At 44.8% G+C, this 19,866-nt stretch overlaps 1 protein-coding gene and 1 non-coding gene across 5 annotated transcripts in view; both read left to right on the top strand.

The window, feature by feature from the left end:
• Positions 1 to 296: 296 nt before the first annotated feature.
• Positions 297 to 460, top strand: LOC140722702 (U1 spliceosomal RNA). The gene has a single exon (XR_012097721.1). It is a non-coding gene; the product is annotated as a U1 spliceosomal RNA (small nuclear RNA).
• A 13,398-nt stretch (positions 461 to 13,858) lies between these two features.
• Positions 13,859 to 19,866, top strand: part of LOC140719069 (uncharacterized) — a 165,726-nt gene continuing 159,718 nt past the window's right edge. For all 4 annotated transcript variants that reach the window (XM_073033453.1, XM_073033449.1, XM_073033460.1 and 1 more), the window contains exon 1: positions 13,859 to 14,032. In XM_073033453.1, coding sequence (XP_072889554.1) covers positions 13,984 to 14,032 — 49 coding nt within the window. In that variant the 5' untranslated portion in view covers positions 13,859 to 13,983. The remainder of the gene's footprint in view (positions 14,033 to 19,866) is intronic.

A 19,866-nucleotide genomic window follows, 5' to 3' on the forward strand; every position in this document is an offset into this window, starting at 1 on the left:
AAGCGCATGCCTCCTGTGAACTGAACCCAGGCGTGGTCCGACACGCAGCAGGCAGCTTCGGAACCGCACGTCAGGGGCTGCTTCCATTTAAGGAAGATATGCACATAGCCAAGGCGAAAAGAAGTCATGTAACCTTAAAAAGTAACGCTAGGTTAGAAAGAGAATAAAAACAACAAATATAGCTGCATCTTCTTTATAGTCTATATGTGGGTACACAGTAGCAAAGTAACTGAGCTCGTGTTGATGTTAAGGAGTTGTGTCTCTCGTTGGCTCTCTGTGTGGGAGACTGGTTAAACATACTTACCTGGCAGGGAACTGTCGGTGATCAGGAGGGCCGAGGTTCCAGGATGAGGCTATCCCATTGCACTCCGGGTGTGCTGATGCCTGTGATATCCCCAAATGCGGGATACTCGGCTGCATAATTTGTGGTCGTGGGGGACTGTGTTGGCGCTCTCCCCTGATCATCAAATTAAAAAGAGGTTCAAAATGTTGTCACAGCCAAAGTTCCCACCATCGGGGACTGGTGTTGCGCTCCCGGGCGACCAACAGGCTAACGTTACGCCTTCTTTGGTAGAGACTAACCTCCACCCTGCTGCCCTAATGTTCCTATCTTCCTGTTTGCAATGATCTGGAAGTCCAGGCCCCCATGCTGCTGTTGTTGTTCATCCTTCGGAGTCGAAGACGACCACGACTTCTGTCGGGTGGAGGGTTTGTGACCGTGGGTCCGGAGGTGACTGGTGAGGCCAATCCGGGCCCTGAAAGCTCGCCCACATGTGGGACACATGAGGGTAGGTGCTGCAGTGGAAGTGGAGGTAGCTCGAGCCTTGCGCGCGGCGCGTTTCCTCTGAGCCTCTGCGGTGCGTCTGATTTCTGCTGCATACGCTCCTTTAGTGGTCCTGCTCCACCAGGTCGGGTGGTCCAGAGCAAGTGATTCCCAGCTACTGGGATTGATGTTGAGGTCTTTGAGGGACACTTTGAGGCAGTCTTTGAAACGTTTCTTCTGCCCTCCAACTGAGCGCTTGCCCTGGCTCAGCTCTCCATACAGCAGCTGTTTTGGTAGTCGACTGTCAGACATCCTGATGACATGGCCAGCCCATCTGGCTTGGGCTTTCTGTAGGAGGGTGTAGACGCTGTGGGTGCTAGCCCGTTCCAGGACCTCCGTGTCTGGGACTTTGTCCTGCCATCGTCCGTGGAGAAGTCTGCGGAGGCAGCTCAAGTGGAAGTGGTTGAGCTGTTTAGCGTGTCTGCTGTAGACAGTCCAGGTTTCGCTGGCATTGAGGAGGGTGGTGAGAACCATTGCTCGGTAGACCTTCAGCTTGGTGGTAAGATTGAGTCCTCTCCGCTCCCATACATTCTCACGGAGTCTCCCAAAGGCGGCACTGGCTTTGGCCATTCTGTTGCTGATCTCTGCATCTATGTTCACCGCTCATGATAGAGTACTGCCCAGATAAGTAAAGCTGTCTACTGCCAGTAGCTTCTGCCCCTTTACTGTGATGTGTGGTTCCTGGTAGGGCTTTCCGGGTGCGGGCTGGTACATAACTTTGGTCTTTTTGGTGCTGATTGTAAGTCCAAAGTTGTCACAGGCTCGTGAGAAGCAGTCCATTTCTCGCTGCATCTTCTGCTCTTGTGCTGGCGTTGAGGGCGCAATCATCAGCGAATAAGAGGTCTCTGACGACGGTCTCCTTTACCTTTGTAACAGCCTGTAGACGCCGGAGGTTGAATAGCCCACCGCCAGCCCTGTATCTGACGTGTATACCATCCTGACAATCGCGGAAGGTGTTATTCAGCACAGCAGAGAAGACCATGCTAAAGAGTGTAGGGGCGAGAACGCATCCTTGCTTCACACCGTTCGTCAATGGGAAGGCTTCTGACTCGTCACCATCATCCAAAACTTTCACCATCATGCCATCGTGGAACTGCCGAACAATCGTGATGAACCTGCTAGGCACTCTACCAGAGAAAGTCAAATAACTGGAGGTTGAGTCACTCGAAGCCCAGAGGTCAAACTTATGATTGGTGGTTTTCCAGAATCGGGCATATTATTACTGACGTATGTTGTGATTATTGTATTGAATTGACTTTGTTACTTATATCCTCCATGTACATGAGGAGGAAAAATCGTTACATCTACAGATGCGCTGGGCTGTCCGCACCACTCTCTGCAGAGTCCTGCAATTACAGACAGTGATGCAGCGAGTCAGGATGCTCTCAATTGTGGCCCTGTAGGTTAAAGTTCTTGGAATTTGGGGGCTATACTAAACTTCTTCAACCATCTGAGGTGAAAGAGGCCTTTTTTCACCACACAGCTGGTATATACAGTACAGACACACAAGTATACTGCAGATGCTGTGGTCAAAGCAACACGTACAACACGCTGGAGGAACTCAGCAGGTCGGGCAGCATCCGTGGAAACGAACAGTCAACGTTTCGGGCCAGTCCTGATGAACGGTCTCAGCGGGAAACATTGACTGTTCATCTCCACGGATGCTGCCCGACCTGCGGAGTTCCTCCAGCGTGTTGGTATATACAGACCACGTGAGATCCTCGGTGATGTGGATGCCGAGGAACTTAAACCTGTTCACTCTCTCAACCTCAGATCCATTGATGTCAATAGCCTGTCTCCATTCCTCCTGTGATCCAAGATGGCTGATTATCTGTTATTTGTGAAGCGGGGTGCCGTGCGCAATCATAATCGATTGAAAACGGACGTGGGAGCATGGAGGAACATCGGGAAATCTCCAGGAAGACCTTCTTCGTTGCTGCTGCTGCTGTGAGGTCCGGGTCTCTGCTGGGAAGAACAGGCCCCCAATCCTCGGGGTCGCGTTGCCGTTGGCCGTTGGCGGGGGCGTCTTAATACACTCGGCAGAGGATGGTGCTTGGAGAAGCTGTGCCGGAGGGGATGGTCGTCAGCTCGGAGGTTCGACGGACTCGGAGTCCGCAGCAGTCAGGTCACTTTTGGCCTGCGAGGCTGAGTCGGGCGGCACCGTGGAAGTCCATAGCCGGGGTATTCCCTTCTGCCGCTGGCGTGGGATGGCGAGTCTGTCGGGACCCTGAGGACTTGTGGAAACTGTGTGGTGATTTCTTTTGAACTTATAGTCCTTTAACATCTTTGGACTATTTTTACTGTGCCCATGATCTGTTTTTTTTTTATCAATTATGCTATTGTTTGCACTGTTGTAACTATATGTTGTAACTATGTGGTTTTTGTGCAGGTCTTGTAGCTTTAGTTTTTGGTCTTGTTTTGTCTGGTGGATTTGGAGCTCCTTTCCGTGGAACGCGCTTAGACGGTAGCACGATATTGATACGCAGCAGCCTCTCCAGACTCTGGATTGGGGATTGCCAAACGTTATGTGGACTTTCTGGTGTAGTCTGTTTTGTCATATGCTTTTGTGGTATCATTCTGGAGGAATGTTGTCTCATTTTTTAACTGCATTGCATTTGTGGTTTCTAAATGACAATAAACTGAATCTGAATCTGAATCCACAACCAGCTCCTTTGTTTTTGTGACATGGAGGGAGAGGTTGTTTTCTTGACACCACTGTGTCAGGGTCATGACTTCTTCTCTGTAGGCTCCCTCATTATTATTTGAGATAATGTAGTAACGTCAGTTTTGCGGCAGCAGTACTTTGCAATAAATAAAAATACATCCAAACATTAAATTAAATAAGCTACTGTATTCATAAATGTGTTGTGTTGTGCTGAACACTGGGCAAGCTATGTGTGCGTTGGAATATGCAACAACACTTGCAGGCTGCCCCCAGCACGTGGGTGGGCGTAAATGCAAATCACGTTTAACTATATCATGTGATGCTCACGTAATAAATAAAATAATTCTGGATGTCATTATTGCAACTCAGCGGTGAGAGGCTGAATTTATGTCACAAGAGAGACGGCCGATACGAGAAAGGTGGTGTAGTGGTTAGTGCCAGCCTTTACAGTACCAGCAACACGGTTCAATTCCCACCGCTGTCCGTAAGGACCCCGTGACCATGTGGGTTTCCTCTAGGAGCTCTGGTTTCCTCCCACAGTCCAAAGACGTACCGGTTGGTGGGTTAATTGGCCTTCGTATGTCCTGTGGTTAGGCTAGGGTTAAATCGGGCGCTGCTGACCTAGAAAGCCCGTTCTGTGCTGTATCTCAGTAAATCTTAAAGAATCTGGATCAACACACAGAAAATGCAGGAGGAACTCGGCAGGTCGGGCGGCATCTACGGAAAGAAGGTACAGTTGATGTTTTGGGCTTCGTCGGGACTGGAAAGGTAGGGGTAGCAGCTGGGATGAAAAGGGAGGGGGCTTGCAGGTGATAGGTGAATCAAGGTGAGGGGGGAAGGCAGGAGGGAGGGACAATGAAGTGAGAGTAATGTGAGAAGCTGGGAGATATCTGCAAGACAATGAATCTCAGTGTAGCACATGGTGACAGAGAAACCCAATGATAAATTTACATTGAACCTTGAACTTAGATAGGCAGAGGGCTGAAATGGAAGGAATCTGATAGGACAGTAGACCACGGAGTAATGGGAAGGGGAAGGAGGTGGGGACCCAGAGGGAGGAAGATGAAGTTGATAGACAGGTTGGGAGGGTGAGGAGAGGAAAGAAAGTGAGTGTCAGGGCCACTGTTAACCATGTTTTGGACTTGCTTCTCCTACTTGCAAATATTACGTTTTATTACCTTGTGTCTTATTTGTATCCACTACATCATCTTTAACAATCTCACAAACTCGTGTCAGACCTGATGCACCATCAATAACTCACTCTGAGACGTAAAAGCGAGGTATCGGCTTTTATTGACTGGAAGAAGGAACAAGCAGAGAGTGAGCACCATACTACATCCTGGAGACTGAGAGGCCGGGCTCAGACCTCCATCACCTTTATACAGGGGTCTGTGGGAGGAGCCACAGGAGCAGTCATCAGGGGGCGTGTCCAGACAGGTATATGTAGTTCACCACAAGACCCATCTAATGTAACTGCTGCAAGAGGTTAAAGTTATGTGCTGATGGCTTTGATTACATCATCTTCAGGAAACTTTTTTCTGTTCTTTGTTAGCCTGAAGTTATGTGCTAACAGTTTTGAAACTGTTATCCCAACCCCACCCCCAATGTGATTTGGAGTTATTTCTTCCCCTCACCTACTGCTGTCTCGATTGTCACCCGTATCCACCAGGAAGGAAGGAAGTTTCAAGGTCTGTGGAGCCCATCCTATCCCCAACGCAGCTCTTTCACTCTGTCTCAGTACATGTGGCAATAATAAACCAATTCCAGTTCTGTCCTGCTATGATAAAACTCTTGGATGTGGAAGACGGACTCTTTAACTCAATTTATCTCATTATGCTCCTTGTGCCTTATTGTCTGGCTGCCTGTGTACCACTTTGTGCTCCGTGATTTACCTTGTACTCCCTCAATGTACTTATCAGACACAGAACATTACAGCACAGCACAGGCCCTTCAGCCCATGACTTAGTAATCTACTCTCAGATCAATCTACCCCTTCCTTCCGATGGAGCCCTCCATGTTTTTATCATCCAAGTGCCTACCTCAAAGTTTCCTCTCCTATCGCTGAGCAGTCCTACCCTCACTCCAGCCATCCTCCTGTTTTTCACATGTGTAGAATGCCTTAGAGTTTACGTTAATCCTAGTCACCAAGGCCTTCACATGTCTATTTTTAGCTCTCCCAAATCCATTCGTAAGCACGTTCCTGGCTTCCTTGTAACTCAGTAGAGACCTGCCTGATCCTTGCTTCCCAAACCATAAATAAGCTGCTTTCTTCCTCTTGATTAGATGTTCTGCATCTCTTGTCAAGTTTTATGGAAATAGTTAAGATGTTATAAAAAAAGACAAGTTACCACTTAACTGAGTAACAAATTATGAATTTAAATAAAATACGGAAGAAATTTGAACACTACTGTCACAGTACTATAAACCTGTGTATTAGTCGCTAATAGCTATCGACAGAGGAATTCATTCTAAGTATGCTGCCGTGTTCTTCCGGTGAACTGTAATTGAATGAAATCTAATGCAGATAATGGACTGTCTTCATGCAATACCTTCGATGACTGCATTCTCCAATTCTTCATTTTCATTATAACATTCAAGATGGTTGTCGATACCTTCACATTTTTTGGTAGTTCTGAACCTGTTGAGGTAGTGAAATTGTTTAATTTTCACTCCCGAACATTTCAGGCATCTCCAAGCCTGAATGCTTGAAACAGCAGTGAGCAAAAGAGTTCTGAATTATCTTATTGCTTATTTCTCACCAACTATCAGTGTTAAAAATCACTGATGCAACCGCCACATGCAATTGACACTATTTAAAAACTGTTCACTCTAAGCACGGTGTAGTGTCTGATTGCCACGCAATCGCACGTGACTGATGCTAGTTAGAAACTGTTCAATGTCTCCTGTCCTAATTCAGTGGCATAATGTCCCAAATAAATGAAGGGAATCCCAGCTATTTTCTTCATTAGTGTTTGCCCTTTAAGAGCTGTCCCAAATAAGTGGTTGCTCTGATTAACTGATGATATAATTAACCAGAATCCACTGTATTTGTTATTGAGAGCAGCCACAAGGGTACTCTCCACAGTCTGTCTATTCCCTTTCCATCTCCTGACAGTCACCCAGCTACCTGCCTCCTGCAGCTTGGGTGTGACTGCCTCCCTGTAGCCTCTATCTTCATTCTCCTGAATGATCTATAGGTCATCCAGCTCCGGCTCCAGTTGCCCAACGTGATCTGTAAGCAGTGGCACCCAGATACACGTCTCACAGGCGGAGCAATCGGAGAGAATGGAGGTGTTCCAGATCTCCCATTTCTTGCATAAGGAGAGGACCACTTCCCTGGGATCCATTCTCACTACTCCAGCTGGGCACGAATACCCGAAGAAAGAAAAACCTGACAGAAACTTCAACTTAGCCTTTACTCACCTCTTTGAAGCCTCTTGAACCAAAGCTTCAGCTCTCCACTCTAACCCTAAAGTATCATTAGAAAGATTAGAAGTAGAAGCATTACTTTGTCAGTTTGTGACACAGAAAGGGTTTACGTGGAAAGCCTACAGCACAATACAGGTCCTTCAGCCCACAAAGCTGTGCCGAACATGTCCCTACCTTAGAAATTAGCTAGGGTTACCATAGCCCTTTATTTTTCTGAGCTCCATGTACCTGTCCAGGAGTCTCTTAAAAGACGCTATTGTATCCTCCTGTTTACACAGACCTTCATTCAAGACACAGGAATGGTTTATATCAACATTCAGTCAGGAGTCATAAATGGTTTACACCAACGTTCATTCAGGACCCAGGAAAAGTTTACACTGACACTCTGTCAGGGAACAGGAATGGTTTACACTGAAATCCAGACAAGATATTCTCGCCCCACTCGTGGTCAAAATGACATCCACCCATCATCTCCTCGACAGACTGTCCAGGCAGCCTCCTCTACTGTCATGTGGAGGCTCGACATAGATTCGAGGAACAGGCCTTCATATTTGTCTTGATAGTTACCAGCCTGATGGCGTCAATATTGATTTTTCTACCTGCTTGTCACCACCCCTCTGGGTTTTTTTAAATGGGATGGGGTTGCAAGCCCCATGCCAAACCCCTCCTTTTGCAGTCCGAGCTTGGGATCATCCACGGCAGAGTTTCCTGAAGGATTCAGCTCAGATCTGTGTCTGTATTTACACCACTTGTCTTTTGCACTTTAGTTGTTTGTCAGTCTTGGTTGCTGTAGAGTTTCTCATTGATCCTGCTGTATTTCTTTGTTCTATTGTGAATGCTTGTTGGAAAATGAACCTGAGGATATAAACCTTGTGTCCTTCCCCCCCCACCCCCAAACAAAACAATAAACCCGAAATAGCAACAGGCAAATTTCACGGGCTGACTTTGTCTCTTTTAATTGGAATTTTCTTTTTTTTGTTCTAATTGTGTTCTTTCTTTTGTGTAAAGATGATGTTTATGTTTAATATATTTTCTCCTTCTGAATGCTGCTTATATTAGGCAGTGCTGTTGCAGATAAGTTTTTCATTGCAGCTGTGCACAGAGATACATGCACAGTTGATAATCAAATGGGTGGGAGCTCGGAGTGCGGGTGAAGATATGAAGAAGCAAATGGCTGAAAGCATTGATAAGGGCCACTGGGGAACAGGGGAAAAAATTATAGGAACTGTAGTTGGCCATTCAGCCTGTGAAACTTACCATCATTTAACTTGACCATGGCTGATAGGCCTCAGGCTGCATCTGACATTTTGCATATTCTTCAATTCCCTGATCATTCAGAAAATCATCCATTTCCTCTTTAAAAGGCAGAGTCTCCATTACCCTTTGGTAATGGGTCGAGTATTCCAGAGAGTCTCTGCCTTCTGTGAGAAGAAATTCCTGTATAACTCAGTTTTAAATCAGTGGCCCCTAAACTTTTAACAGTGTCACTCTGTTTGAGATTCTGTCACCAGAGGAAATATCTTAACATTTTCCTTGACATGCCCAGTTCTTCTACCTGCAAGGAATATATAAGCTCTGTCCACAACCGGTAGGAATTCTGGGTGGCCAGACATTTTAATTCCACTCCCCATTCCCATTCTGACATGTCAGTCCGAGGCCTCCTGTACTGCCATGATGAGGGCACTCTCCAGTTGGAGGAGCAACACATCATATTCCATCTGGGTTGCCTCTAACATGGGGGCATAAGTATTGGTTTCAATAACTTCTTTTAATTTCTCCTCCTTCCACCTACTTTCTCTTTCCATTCACCATTCTGGCCCATCTCTTCTCTTCACCTACAGCCTCCCTCTCGTGCCCCCTCTTCTTCCCTTTCTCCCGTGGCCCACTCTCCTCTCCTGTCAGATTTCTTCAGCCCTTTATCATTTCCACATATCACCTCCCAGCTTCTCACTTCATCCCACCTTCTCCACCCACCTAACTTCCCCTCACCTGCCTTTGCAAGTTACCTGTCAGCTTGTACACTTCCCTTCCCCCACCTTCTTCTTCTGGCTTCTTCCTCCTTCCTTTTCATTCCCGATGAGAGTTCTCAGCCCAAAATGTCGACAGTTCATTCCTCTCTATAGATGCTGCCTGACCTGTTGAGTTCCTCTAACACTTTATGTGTATTGCTGAGGATTTCCAGCGCCTGCAGAATCTCATATGTTTAGAATATGGATGCAATATACAGGTTTTAGCCATTGGTGATAGGATAGCCAACTCCTGTCAGGCATTAACTTAGTGAATCCATTTTGGAATGCCTGCTATTCTGAAAGTGGAGTCACAGTGTAAGTGAAAGTGTCACATGCAAATGTTCATGATGATGAAATTTCCCACTGTCATCAATAGAGAGACGAGTGGAGACTGAATCACTGGGACATTCAAAGAAGTGGTAGATGATTTTTGAAAAATCAGAGAATTTAGCAAAACTGTCGAAGAAGAAGAGATCGGAGATAGATCAAGCATAATCATGTTTAACACTGGGGTAGGCTTGCAGGGTTGAGTGGCCTACTCCTGCTCCCATATTCTTGTTAATCATTCACTTGAAAGGTTGGGCAGAGCCACTGAAGTGTCTGGAGTGGGATTCGAACCAACACTGACCAAAAGGGATAAAACTGGTGCCTATGAGGGGGTTGCAGATTGTCAGTGAGTGAACACCAACCCCGTCACCCAGGAATCCCATAAAGGTTTAAGCTCCCTCTTCTGCCGAACATTTCAAATACGAAGGAGGCCATTCAGCCCATCAGTTTCATGATAAAGCAATTCTATCAGTTCCATTCTATGACACATTTTCCTTGTAACTTATACCCTCTTACATGCTCCATCAACTCCCATTTGAATCTGTTGCTAATTACCTACACTAGGGTCTATTTACAGTAGCCAATTACCTATGATACAGAAGGAAATCAAAACACCCTACAGTCACAGGAAGAACGTGCAGACTCCACACTGACAGCACCAATAGTCAGTATCAAACTCAGGTCCCTCAGACTGAGGCACAGCACCAAATGCTTCTCCACCATCTTCATAACCCACTGTTTAAACTCACGGACCATTATTCTTTGTTTCCTCTCTGTTACTGTCAAGGGACCTTCTCTGCTTAATTAGGTGATACTTCAGAGTCAGAAACAGGTCCTTCAGCCCATCTAGTCTGTGCTTTACTGTTATTCTGCCTAGTTTTATTGACTCTCGTCTTTCATACCCCATTGTCCATGTACTTATCCAAACTTCTCTTAAATGTTGCAATTGAACTTGCATCTACCATTTCCATTGGCAGCTCCTTCACTCTCACCACCCTCGGAGTAAAGAATTTTGCCTTAAATAGTTCACCTTTCATTCTTAACCTATGACCCCTAGTTCTTGTCTCAGCCAAGAGAAAAAGCGTGCTTGCATTAATCCGACCTATACCTGTCATAATTTTGAATTACCAACATCATTATGTGTTGTGGGATGTGGGCGACCATGGTCTACGTGACCATGATTATTCTCGGCGAACGTTTGTACAGAAGTGGTTTGTTATCGTCCTCTTCTGAGCATTGTCCTTTACAAGATGGGTGACCCCAGCCAATCTCTCTTCGGAGATCGTCTGCCTGGCGTCAGTGGTTGCAAATCAGGATTTGTGATACTGTATGTACCTGCTACTCATACGACCACCCACCACCTGCTCCCATGTCTTCGAGCCTGGGGGTGGGAGGGGAGGCTAAGCAGGTGCAGCACCTAGCTCAAGGGTGACCTGTGGGTTAGTGGAGGGAAGGAGCTCCTTACACCTCCTTTGGTAGAGACGTATCGCTACCCTGCTTGGCAACCTCAGACTCGGGAGCAATCTCTCAGTAGATTGGGGGTTTCGGCGCTCGGACATGTTGTGGCTCTCAATCCATTTTGCACTTACTGTATTTAACTTGAAAGGTGAGGGGTCAAGATGCGGACATGGTTCACATGGATACGGCAAAAGAGACATGGACATAAAGCTTTCTTTATGACATGTGCAACCACTTTCAAGGAATTATGGATCTGTATTTATAGAAGCTTGTTCGATTGCACTCCTCAGAGCCCTACCATTCACCGTGCAGGTCCTGGATGGTCCTCACAAAGTGCAACACCTCATACTTGTCTACATTAAATTCCATCTGGCATTTTTCAGCCATTTTCCTGCTGGTCCACATCTAGCTGCAAGTTCTGATAGTCTTCCATACAGTCCACATCACCCCCAATCTTTGTGTCATCCATAAAATTGTTGATCCAGTTAACCACATTATCATCCAGATCGTTGATATAGATGACGAACAATAACGGATTCAGTTCTGATCCCTGCAGAACACTACTAGTCACTGTCACAGAAGCAACCATCTACTACCACTCACTGGCTTCTCCCATGACGCTAATATCTAATCTAATATCCTACCTCATCTTGGATGCCAAGTGACAATCTTCTTGACCAACCTCCCATGGGGGTCCTTGTCAAATACCTTGTCAAACCCACAACCGAGAGGAGATGTGAGCCTGTACCTCAACTCAGAATAAGGCAGAGATTGCTGTATTTCTGGCCTGGATATTTTACTTTGGGATGCTATCACTGAAGTCAAGAAAGTGGTTGGAGGATGTCTCTTTATGGCACATATAAGATACAGAAATGTCCTGCCTCGAAAGGACCAATAACTGGCTATCCTTCAGCAGCTCCCACCACTGCTGAAGGACACAGAGAAGTTTGGTGTAGGAAATTATTAAAACCCATTGACTTGATATTTTATATGTACATATTCTAGAATAGCTCCTGCAGACAGAATGGAAACAGACATGATCTACTTACAGAGTAGTTACTGGCATGGTTAGAGCATTGGCGGATTGGTAGGACGCAGTGAGTGGGAATAAAATGATCCTTTTCTGATTGGCTGCCAGTGACCAATGGGGTTCCACAGAGGCTGGTGTTGGGTCCGCTTCTTTATGCAATGATTTAGATGATGGATTAGATAACTTTGTTACCAAGTTTGCAGATGATATGAAGATTGATGGAGGGGCAGGTGGTGTTGAAGAAACAGGTAGGATGCAGAAGGACTTGGATTAGCAGAATAGGCAAGAGAGTGACGAGTGAAATACACTGTTGGGGAATGTATGGTCATGCACTTTGGTAGTAGAAATAAATGTAAATAAAAGCTTTTGAATGTTTAAAGGACTAGACAGAATAGATGCGGAAAGAATGTTTACCTTATGGGGAGTCTAGGACAAGAGAACACAGCCTCAGGATAGAGGGGTATCCATTTAAAACAGATGCGGAAAAATTTCTTTAGCCAGAAGATGGGGAATTTGTGGAGTTTATTACCACAGACAGCTGTGGAGACCATGTCATTGGGTATATTTAAGGTAGAGCTTGATAGGTTCTTGTTTGAACTGTGACATATCCCGTGAGCTTGATGTAATTATCTTCTGAGCATTATGTCATTATCTCGTGATGGGCATGATGCAATTGTCTCATGATAGCGGGGTGATGTGATGTCACATGATGGCATGGAATAAAGAAAAGCCCGCCACTGTGACGCAGTTCTCTTTTTTATTTTTGGTGCAACATTGTTGTTGCCGGTCAGATGTTTTGGAGACGCCACCGGTTTTGTTTGTTGCACGTTTATTTTCCCCTTACAGTCCGGTATTAGAGAGTGAAGACATTACCAGCGTTATCCGACCCCAGAGGATTGGGTAAAGTTAATGTCGTTTGGCGTCTTGGGAATGATCGACCTTTTTGAATTTTTCTTTGGGAATTGTGGCATGCACATTTGAGTGAAGCCCCTGCAAGGTCAGGAAGGTTAGTGCAGTGACCACCCTCCAGCCGTACTTCGAAGGAATCGTTCTTTTGGGGAAATCTCTCCTTACTGACTGTATAAATCACTTGGACTTTTGTATTTATCACTTTAAGTCTGTGCTTGGATGAGAACTCGTTAAGAACAGTTTCTAAGTTTGACTGTTTGTTCGATATAGCTGCCTAACTGTTAACTTCCGTTTAAGTTAGTTGTTCGTTTATTTTTCGATGTTTTGAGTAGAGGTTAATATATTTTGTTGTTTATTTATAAAAACCTGACTCAATTTCATCTCCATTGCTGCTGGTGCATAACAGGACACAGCATCAAAAGTAAGGGGGAGAAGTCCGGGGCGTGGGGCTGAGGAGGGGATACAAGTATCAGCCATGATTGAATGGTGGAGCAGACCCTACAGGCCAAATGTCCTAAGTCTGCTCCTATGTCTTAGGGTGGTGTTATTTAAGTGAGACGGAAAGAAAGGAAGTCCTGAATTGTGAACTTGACATCAGAATTTTGGAAAATGATGGGAGATATCATGTACACAATATTAACATGTTGGAATTCTGTTTCCTGCATTAAATTGTGAATTTTCTAGATATTAGTCAAGTCACTTTTATTGTCATTTCGACCATAACTGCTGGTACAGTACACAGTAAAAATGAGACAATGTTTTTTCAGTTTTTACGTGTTACATGACACAGTACAAAAACTAGACTGAACTACCTAAAAAACAACACAGAAAAAAACAACACTAGACTACAGACCTACCCAGGACTGCATAACGTGCACAAAACAGTGCAGACAATTACGATAAATAATAAACAGGACAATAGGGCAAGGTGTCAGTCCGGGATCTGGGTATTGAGGAGTCTGATAGCTTGGGGGAAGAAACTGTTACATAGTCTAGTCGTGAGAGCCCGAATTAAAGGGAACTAAACGATGTGTGGGCCACGGGTACATCAGGCATGATGTAACTGAATGGCAGAGCAGGGTCGCGATCTTATTTTTTTAAAATATCACTAATATACAGCATATTGGCCCTATAAGACTGATTTAGTGTGAACCACACCCTGAGTTTGACGTTCACCATTTCTTGTTGCTGTTGATTCCGGTCAGCTCGATCTCCGTCAGTCGGTGTCCCGGTCCTGGAGGGTTGAGGATCCCGGCATGTTCGAGGTACCAGTCGGAGTAACCTGAGATTCTGGAAACGTCCCTCAATACACTGGGAGTTTCGGCACTCGGACATGTTGTCACTCGTTCTCCAGTTCGTGCTTGTTGTGGTGAACGCGGAAGGTGAGGGGCCGGGATTCGGGATGGTTCACAGAGAGTGGGAAACCGGGACTTGGGATGGTTCACAGAGAGGTGGGAAACCGGGACTCGGGATGGTTCATAGAAACATGGGAAACCGGGATTCAGGGACGATTCACAGAGAGGTGGGAAACCGGGACTCGGGACGGTTCATAGAAACATGGGAAACCGGGATTCAGGGACGATTCACAGAGAGGTGGGAAGCCGGGACTCGGGACGGTTCATAGAAACATGGGAAACCGGGATTCGGGGACGATTCCTTGATCCAGCGCTCGGAACCGTTAGCTTCGGCGAACCCAGTGCAGTGCGCATGCTCCAGACCGCGCCAGTCCCGGGTCTGCGGGACACAAACAAAGTGTTGGGAATGTGAAGGAGGGTCTCGGCCATGTGGGACTGGCTGTGAATGGAGTGGGGATGTTGGGGAATAGAGTCGGTTCAGGTAGTGGGGATGTTGGGGAATAGAGTCGGTTCAGGTAGTGGGGATGTTGGGGAATAGAGTCGGTTCAGGTAGTGGGGATGTTGGGGAATAGAGTCGGTTCAGGTAGTGGGGAGGATAGGGAAAAGGGATCGGAAAGGAGGGTTCGGGTGAGAGGGATGGCGGCAGAAGGTCGGAATGAAGTTGAATTTAGAAATGGAAAACGGAAAATAAGTTACATAAGATTGGAATGATTTCAAGTGGTGGAGAGGAATGGCGGGATATTTTGGAAAATAAAGGAAAGAATACTTCAGGGTATTGTTTAAATTTGACCCGGAATAGCCTTCTGTCAATCCCATTAAATTTAACTGAAAAGTTTAAATCGGCCCAAAGGGGACACAGGCCAGTCTGAAGCCGTTCAGCAGCACTCTGCACTTTTCCATCGATGCCGATGCCTTGCAAAAAGTTAAACCAAACTGTGGTAAAGTATTACCAGTCAGAACAGGATGTGAAGTCAGAAGCCATACGTCGGCATCATATTTCTCTTACTAAAGATACTTTAATTGATAAAATGAAGTTAGTGATGTTCATAACAAATTTGGTGAATTGTACTGCTCAGACATCTCGTCGCACTGAGAAAATTAAACTTACCGTGGAAGCCTCTGAAAATATCTGATAACGGGTGTTATGCGGGAAGCTAAATAAAGCTCTGATGGGTGGGGTATCTGTATTTCTCTCCTTGTGAAGTTACATAATGGGTTTATAATATTGCAGTGGAATGCGAGAAACCTGATTTCGAATAGTTAGGACTTTAAGACATTTATTTGATTTATCAAATTCACCTGATTATATTTATTCAGGAAACGTGAATAGAAACATAGAAAACCTACAGCACAACACAGGCCCTTCCGCCACAAAGTTGTGTGAACATGTCCCTACCTTAGCAATTACTAGGGTTACCCATAGCCCTCTATTTTTCTAAGCTCCATGTACCTATCCACCGTTGCTGGCAGCCCAATCTACACTCTCACCACTCTCTATGTTAAAAACTTACCCCTGACATCTCCTCTGTACCTGCTCCACAGCACCTTAAACCTGTGTCCTCTTGCAGCAACCATTTCAGCCCTGGGAAAAAGCCTCTGACTAGCCACACGATCAATGCCTCTCATCATCTTGTACACCTCTATCAGGTCACCTCTCACCCTCGATTGCTCTAAGGAGAAAAGGCCGAGTTCACTCAACCTGTTTTCATAAGGCATACTCCCCAATCCAGGCAACATCCTTGTAAATCTCCACTGCATCCTTTCTATGGTTTCCACATCCTTCCTGTAGTGAGGCAACCTGAACTGAGCACAGTACTTCAAGTGGAGTCTGACCAGGGTACTACATAGCTGCAACATTACCTCTTGGCTCTTGAAGGCCAAATCATCGTATGCCTTCTTAACCACAGAGTTAGCCTGTGCAGCTGCTTTGAGTGTCCTATGGACTCAGACCCCAAGATCCCTCTGATCCTCCATACTACCAAGAGTCTTGCCATTAATGCTATATTCTGCCATCATATTTGACCTACCAAAATGAACCACCTCACACTTATCTGGGTTTAACTCCATCTACCACTTCTCAGCCCAGTTTTGCATCCTATCAATGTCCCTGCTATGTAAGCTCTGACAGCCCTCCACAATATCCACAACACCTCTAACCTTTGTGTCATCAGCAAACTTACTAACCCATCCCTCCACTTCCTCATCCAGGTCATTTATAAAAATCACGAAGAGTAAAGGTCCCAGAACAGATCCCTGAGGCACACCACTGGTCACTGACCTCCATGAGAGTATGACCTGTCTAAAACCACTCTTTGCCTTCTATGGGCAAGCCATTTGTGGATCCACAAAGCAATGTCCCCTTGGATCCCATGCCTCCTTACTTTCTCAATAAGACTTGCATGGGGTACCTTATCAAATGCCTTGCTGAAATCCATATGCACTACATCTACTGCTCTACCCTCATCAATGTGTTTAGTCACATCCTGAAAAAATTCAATCAGGCTCGTAAGGCACAACTTGCCCTTGACAAAGCAATGCTGACTATTCCTAATCATGTTATACCTCTCCAAGTGTTCATAAATCTTGCCTCTCAGGATCTTCTCCATCAACTTACCAACCACTGAAGTAAGGCTCACTCATCTATAATTTCCTGGGCTATCTCTACTCGCTTTCTTGAATAAAGGAACAACATCTGCAACCCTCCAATCCTCCGGAACCTCTCCTGTCCCCATTGATGATGCAAAGATCATTGCCAGAGGCTCATCAATCTCCTCCCTCGCCTCCCACAGTAGCCTGGGGTACATCTCATCCAGTCCCAGTGACTTATCCAACTTGATGCTTTCCAAAAGCTCCAGCACATCCTCTTTCTTAATATCTACATGCTCAAATTTTTCAGTCTGCTTCAAGTCAGCACTACAATCACCCAGATCCTTTTCCATAGTAAATACTGAAGTAAAGTATTCATTAGGTACCTCTGCTATTTCCTCCAGTTCCATACACACTTTCCCACGGTCACACTTGATAGGTCCTATACTTTTGCATCTTATCCCCTTGCTCTTCACATACTTGTAGAATGCCTTGGGGGTTTCCTTAATCCTGTCCGCCAAAGCCTTCTTATGGCCCCTTCTGGCTCTCCTAATTTCCTTCTTAAGCTCCTTCCTGTTAGCCTTATAATCTTCTAGATCTCTAACATTACCTAACTCTCTGAACCTTTTGTATCCTTTTCTTCTTGACTAGATTTATTATAGACTTTGTACACTACGGTTCCTGTACCCTGGTACAACTTCCCTGTCTCATTGGAACGTACCTATGCAGAACTCTACACAAATATCCTCTGAACATTTGCCACATTTCTTCTGTACTTTTCCCTGAGAACATCTGCTCCCAATTTAAGCTTCCAGTTTCCTGCCTGATAGCCTCATAATTCCCCTTACTCCAGTTAAGAGCATTTCTACCTTGTCTGTTCCTATCTCTCTCCAATGGTAAAGGAGATAGAATCATGATCACTATCTCCAAAATGCTCTCCCACTGAGAGATCTGACACCTGACCAAATCAAGTACAGTTTCTTCTCTTGTAGGCTTATCGACATATTGTGTCAAGAAACCTTCCTGAGAACTCCAAACAAACTCCACCCCATCTAAACACCTTGCTCTGGGGAGATGCCAATTGATATTTGAGAAATTAACATCTCCCACCACGACAACCCTGTTATTATTACACCTTTCCAGGATCTGTTTCCCTATCTGCTCCTTGATATCCCTGTTACTATTGTGCGGCCTATAAAAAAACACCCAGTGAAGTTATTGACCCCTTCCTGTTCCTATCTTCCACCCACAGAGACTCTGTAGAAAATCCATCTGGGAATGGTACCATATTTAAGTTTTTCCTTGCAGGGTTATATTGTAACATACGGAAGTGATCATTTTCCTATATTTATAAGCTTGGGTTTGGATCTATATAGGGGACAGAAAGTCAGTTTTAGGAGGTGGAGTTTTGGTAAAGTAAATTGGGAAAAGTTTAAGGTTTTATGTGATGAAGGTCTGTCAGGGCTGAATATTGAGGATGATGTGGATTGCTGCAAAGATAGGTTACGTCATCAGACTGCAGTGGAAGTGATTCCGATTAAAAAGGGCATTAATAGGAGTAAGGCTGTACCATGGTGGACTAGGGGTGTGCAGAGGCAATTAGGGAGAGATATAATATATTTAAGAAAGATAAGTAGTATCACTCTTCAAGTGACCTTATTAAGTATAAATGGACACAGGCTGCGGTGAGGAAAGTAGTGAAGGTTGTGAAAAAGGTTTACTTGAGGTTTTATTGTGATAGTATTGGAAGGGATATTAAACTTGGAGATGTCTGGGGAATGATTAAAAAATGGGCCTGATTCATAGGGCTAATAACATTCCAGTATTGATTAAAGAAAGTAATATGATCGTTACTGAAACAGAGAATAGAATTATGGCTCAGTCATTTGCTGCAATTCATAATCAAGATAATTTAAGGAAGAGACCAAATAATGTAGGGAGGTTCTAAGTGAACACCCTGATGTGTTGGAAGCGAGCTGTAACAATGATAGTATTAGTGATGTTGTTTTCTTTGTGTGAATTTAAGAAAGCTATTAATAGTACAGGTCTGACAGCTCCCAGAAAGGATGATATATATTATTGTATGTTTAAACATATGCCTGACAACTCTCAAGATAATATTAAAAATAATGAATCACATTTGGAATTTAGGCCATTTTTCCTCCTCATGGAAAATGGCGGTAATACCTATTCTAAAGCCTGGAAAACACCTGCTGGATCCTTTAGTTATAAAACAATACCACTTACATCCCATTTGTACAAACTTATGGAATGTATGGTAATATACTTTGGAAAAAAGGTGGTACAGCATTTTGTCAGTGCAGATTTCGGAAGGGTAGAATGATATTGGATTCAGTTTTATGTTTGGAGGATGATATTGGGAAAGCACAGGTGAATAAAGAAGTTGTAATAGTATTTTTGATATAGTAAAAGCATATGATATGTTATGGAGACAAAGGCATTTTGATTAAATTATGGAAGTCAGGAGTTAGAGGAAGGCTATAATTTTTTGAGTTTTATATTTGGACAGTCTATGCAGGAAAGGGTAGGGAAGTGTAATGTTGAATTAGGTTCGTGGGTCCAGCAAGTGAGACAGGAAATGCACTGAATAGGTATATTAATCATTTATTTACAAACTGTAAAAATTCAACCAAACATTCATGTTCCCCAAGTTACAGACACTGCCAACCACAATACTCAACAAGCATATTTAATTAAAAGTTCACGTAGAGTATACCTTCTCAAACATTGTGTGCACCTTTGCCGAAAACAAAGGAAGAAGAGGGAAAGTCCTTTTCACGTGCCCAGGATATTTGAAACTGGATACCAGGCATCCAATGGGAAAAGCAGCTTCTGAACTAACCAATCACAACAGAAGCGACTTTCGACAGTCAGATTGAGGCGCACCCCCACAGGACACTCCACCCCTCGAAAGTTGCAAACGTGATGATCCAACCCTCAGACTAGTAATACTCTCTCAAACTCACAACTAAGTTATACATAAAACACAAGACCCAGCACTGTAAACCAAGTAATCACCTCCCAGTGACCATCATCATCCACCAGCTCCCTGTGCTGCAAAAGGGCACCAGCCCCACCCTGGGGTGTAATAGCCAATGAGCTGCTCCCCCACTTAATTTAACACACTGACTCTGCGATACGATCACCCAGGTGAGCGATGTTCAACCCATCAGGAATGTAGGTGTCGCATTCTTCACCAGTAATGGTACAAGTGGCACCCTCCTTTGTGAGCACGTAATCCAAGTCATCAGTTC

The sequence above is a fragment of the Hemitrygon akajei genome, chromosome 2 (genome assembly GCF_048418815.1).
Source record: "Hemitrygon akajei chromosome 2, sHemAka1.3, whole genome shotgun sequence".
Taxonomy (NCBI): Eukaryota; Metazoa; Chordata; class Chondrichthyes; order Myliobatiformes; family Dasyatidae; genus Hemitrygon; species Hemitrygon akajei.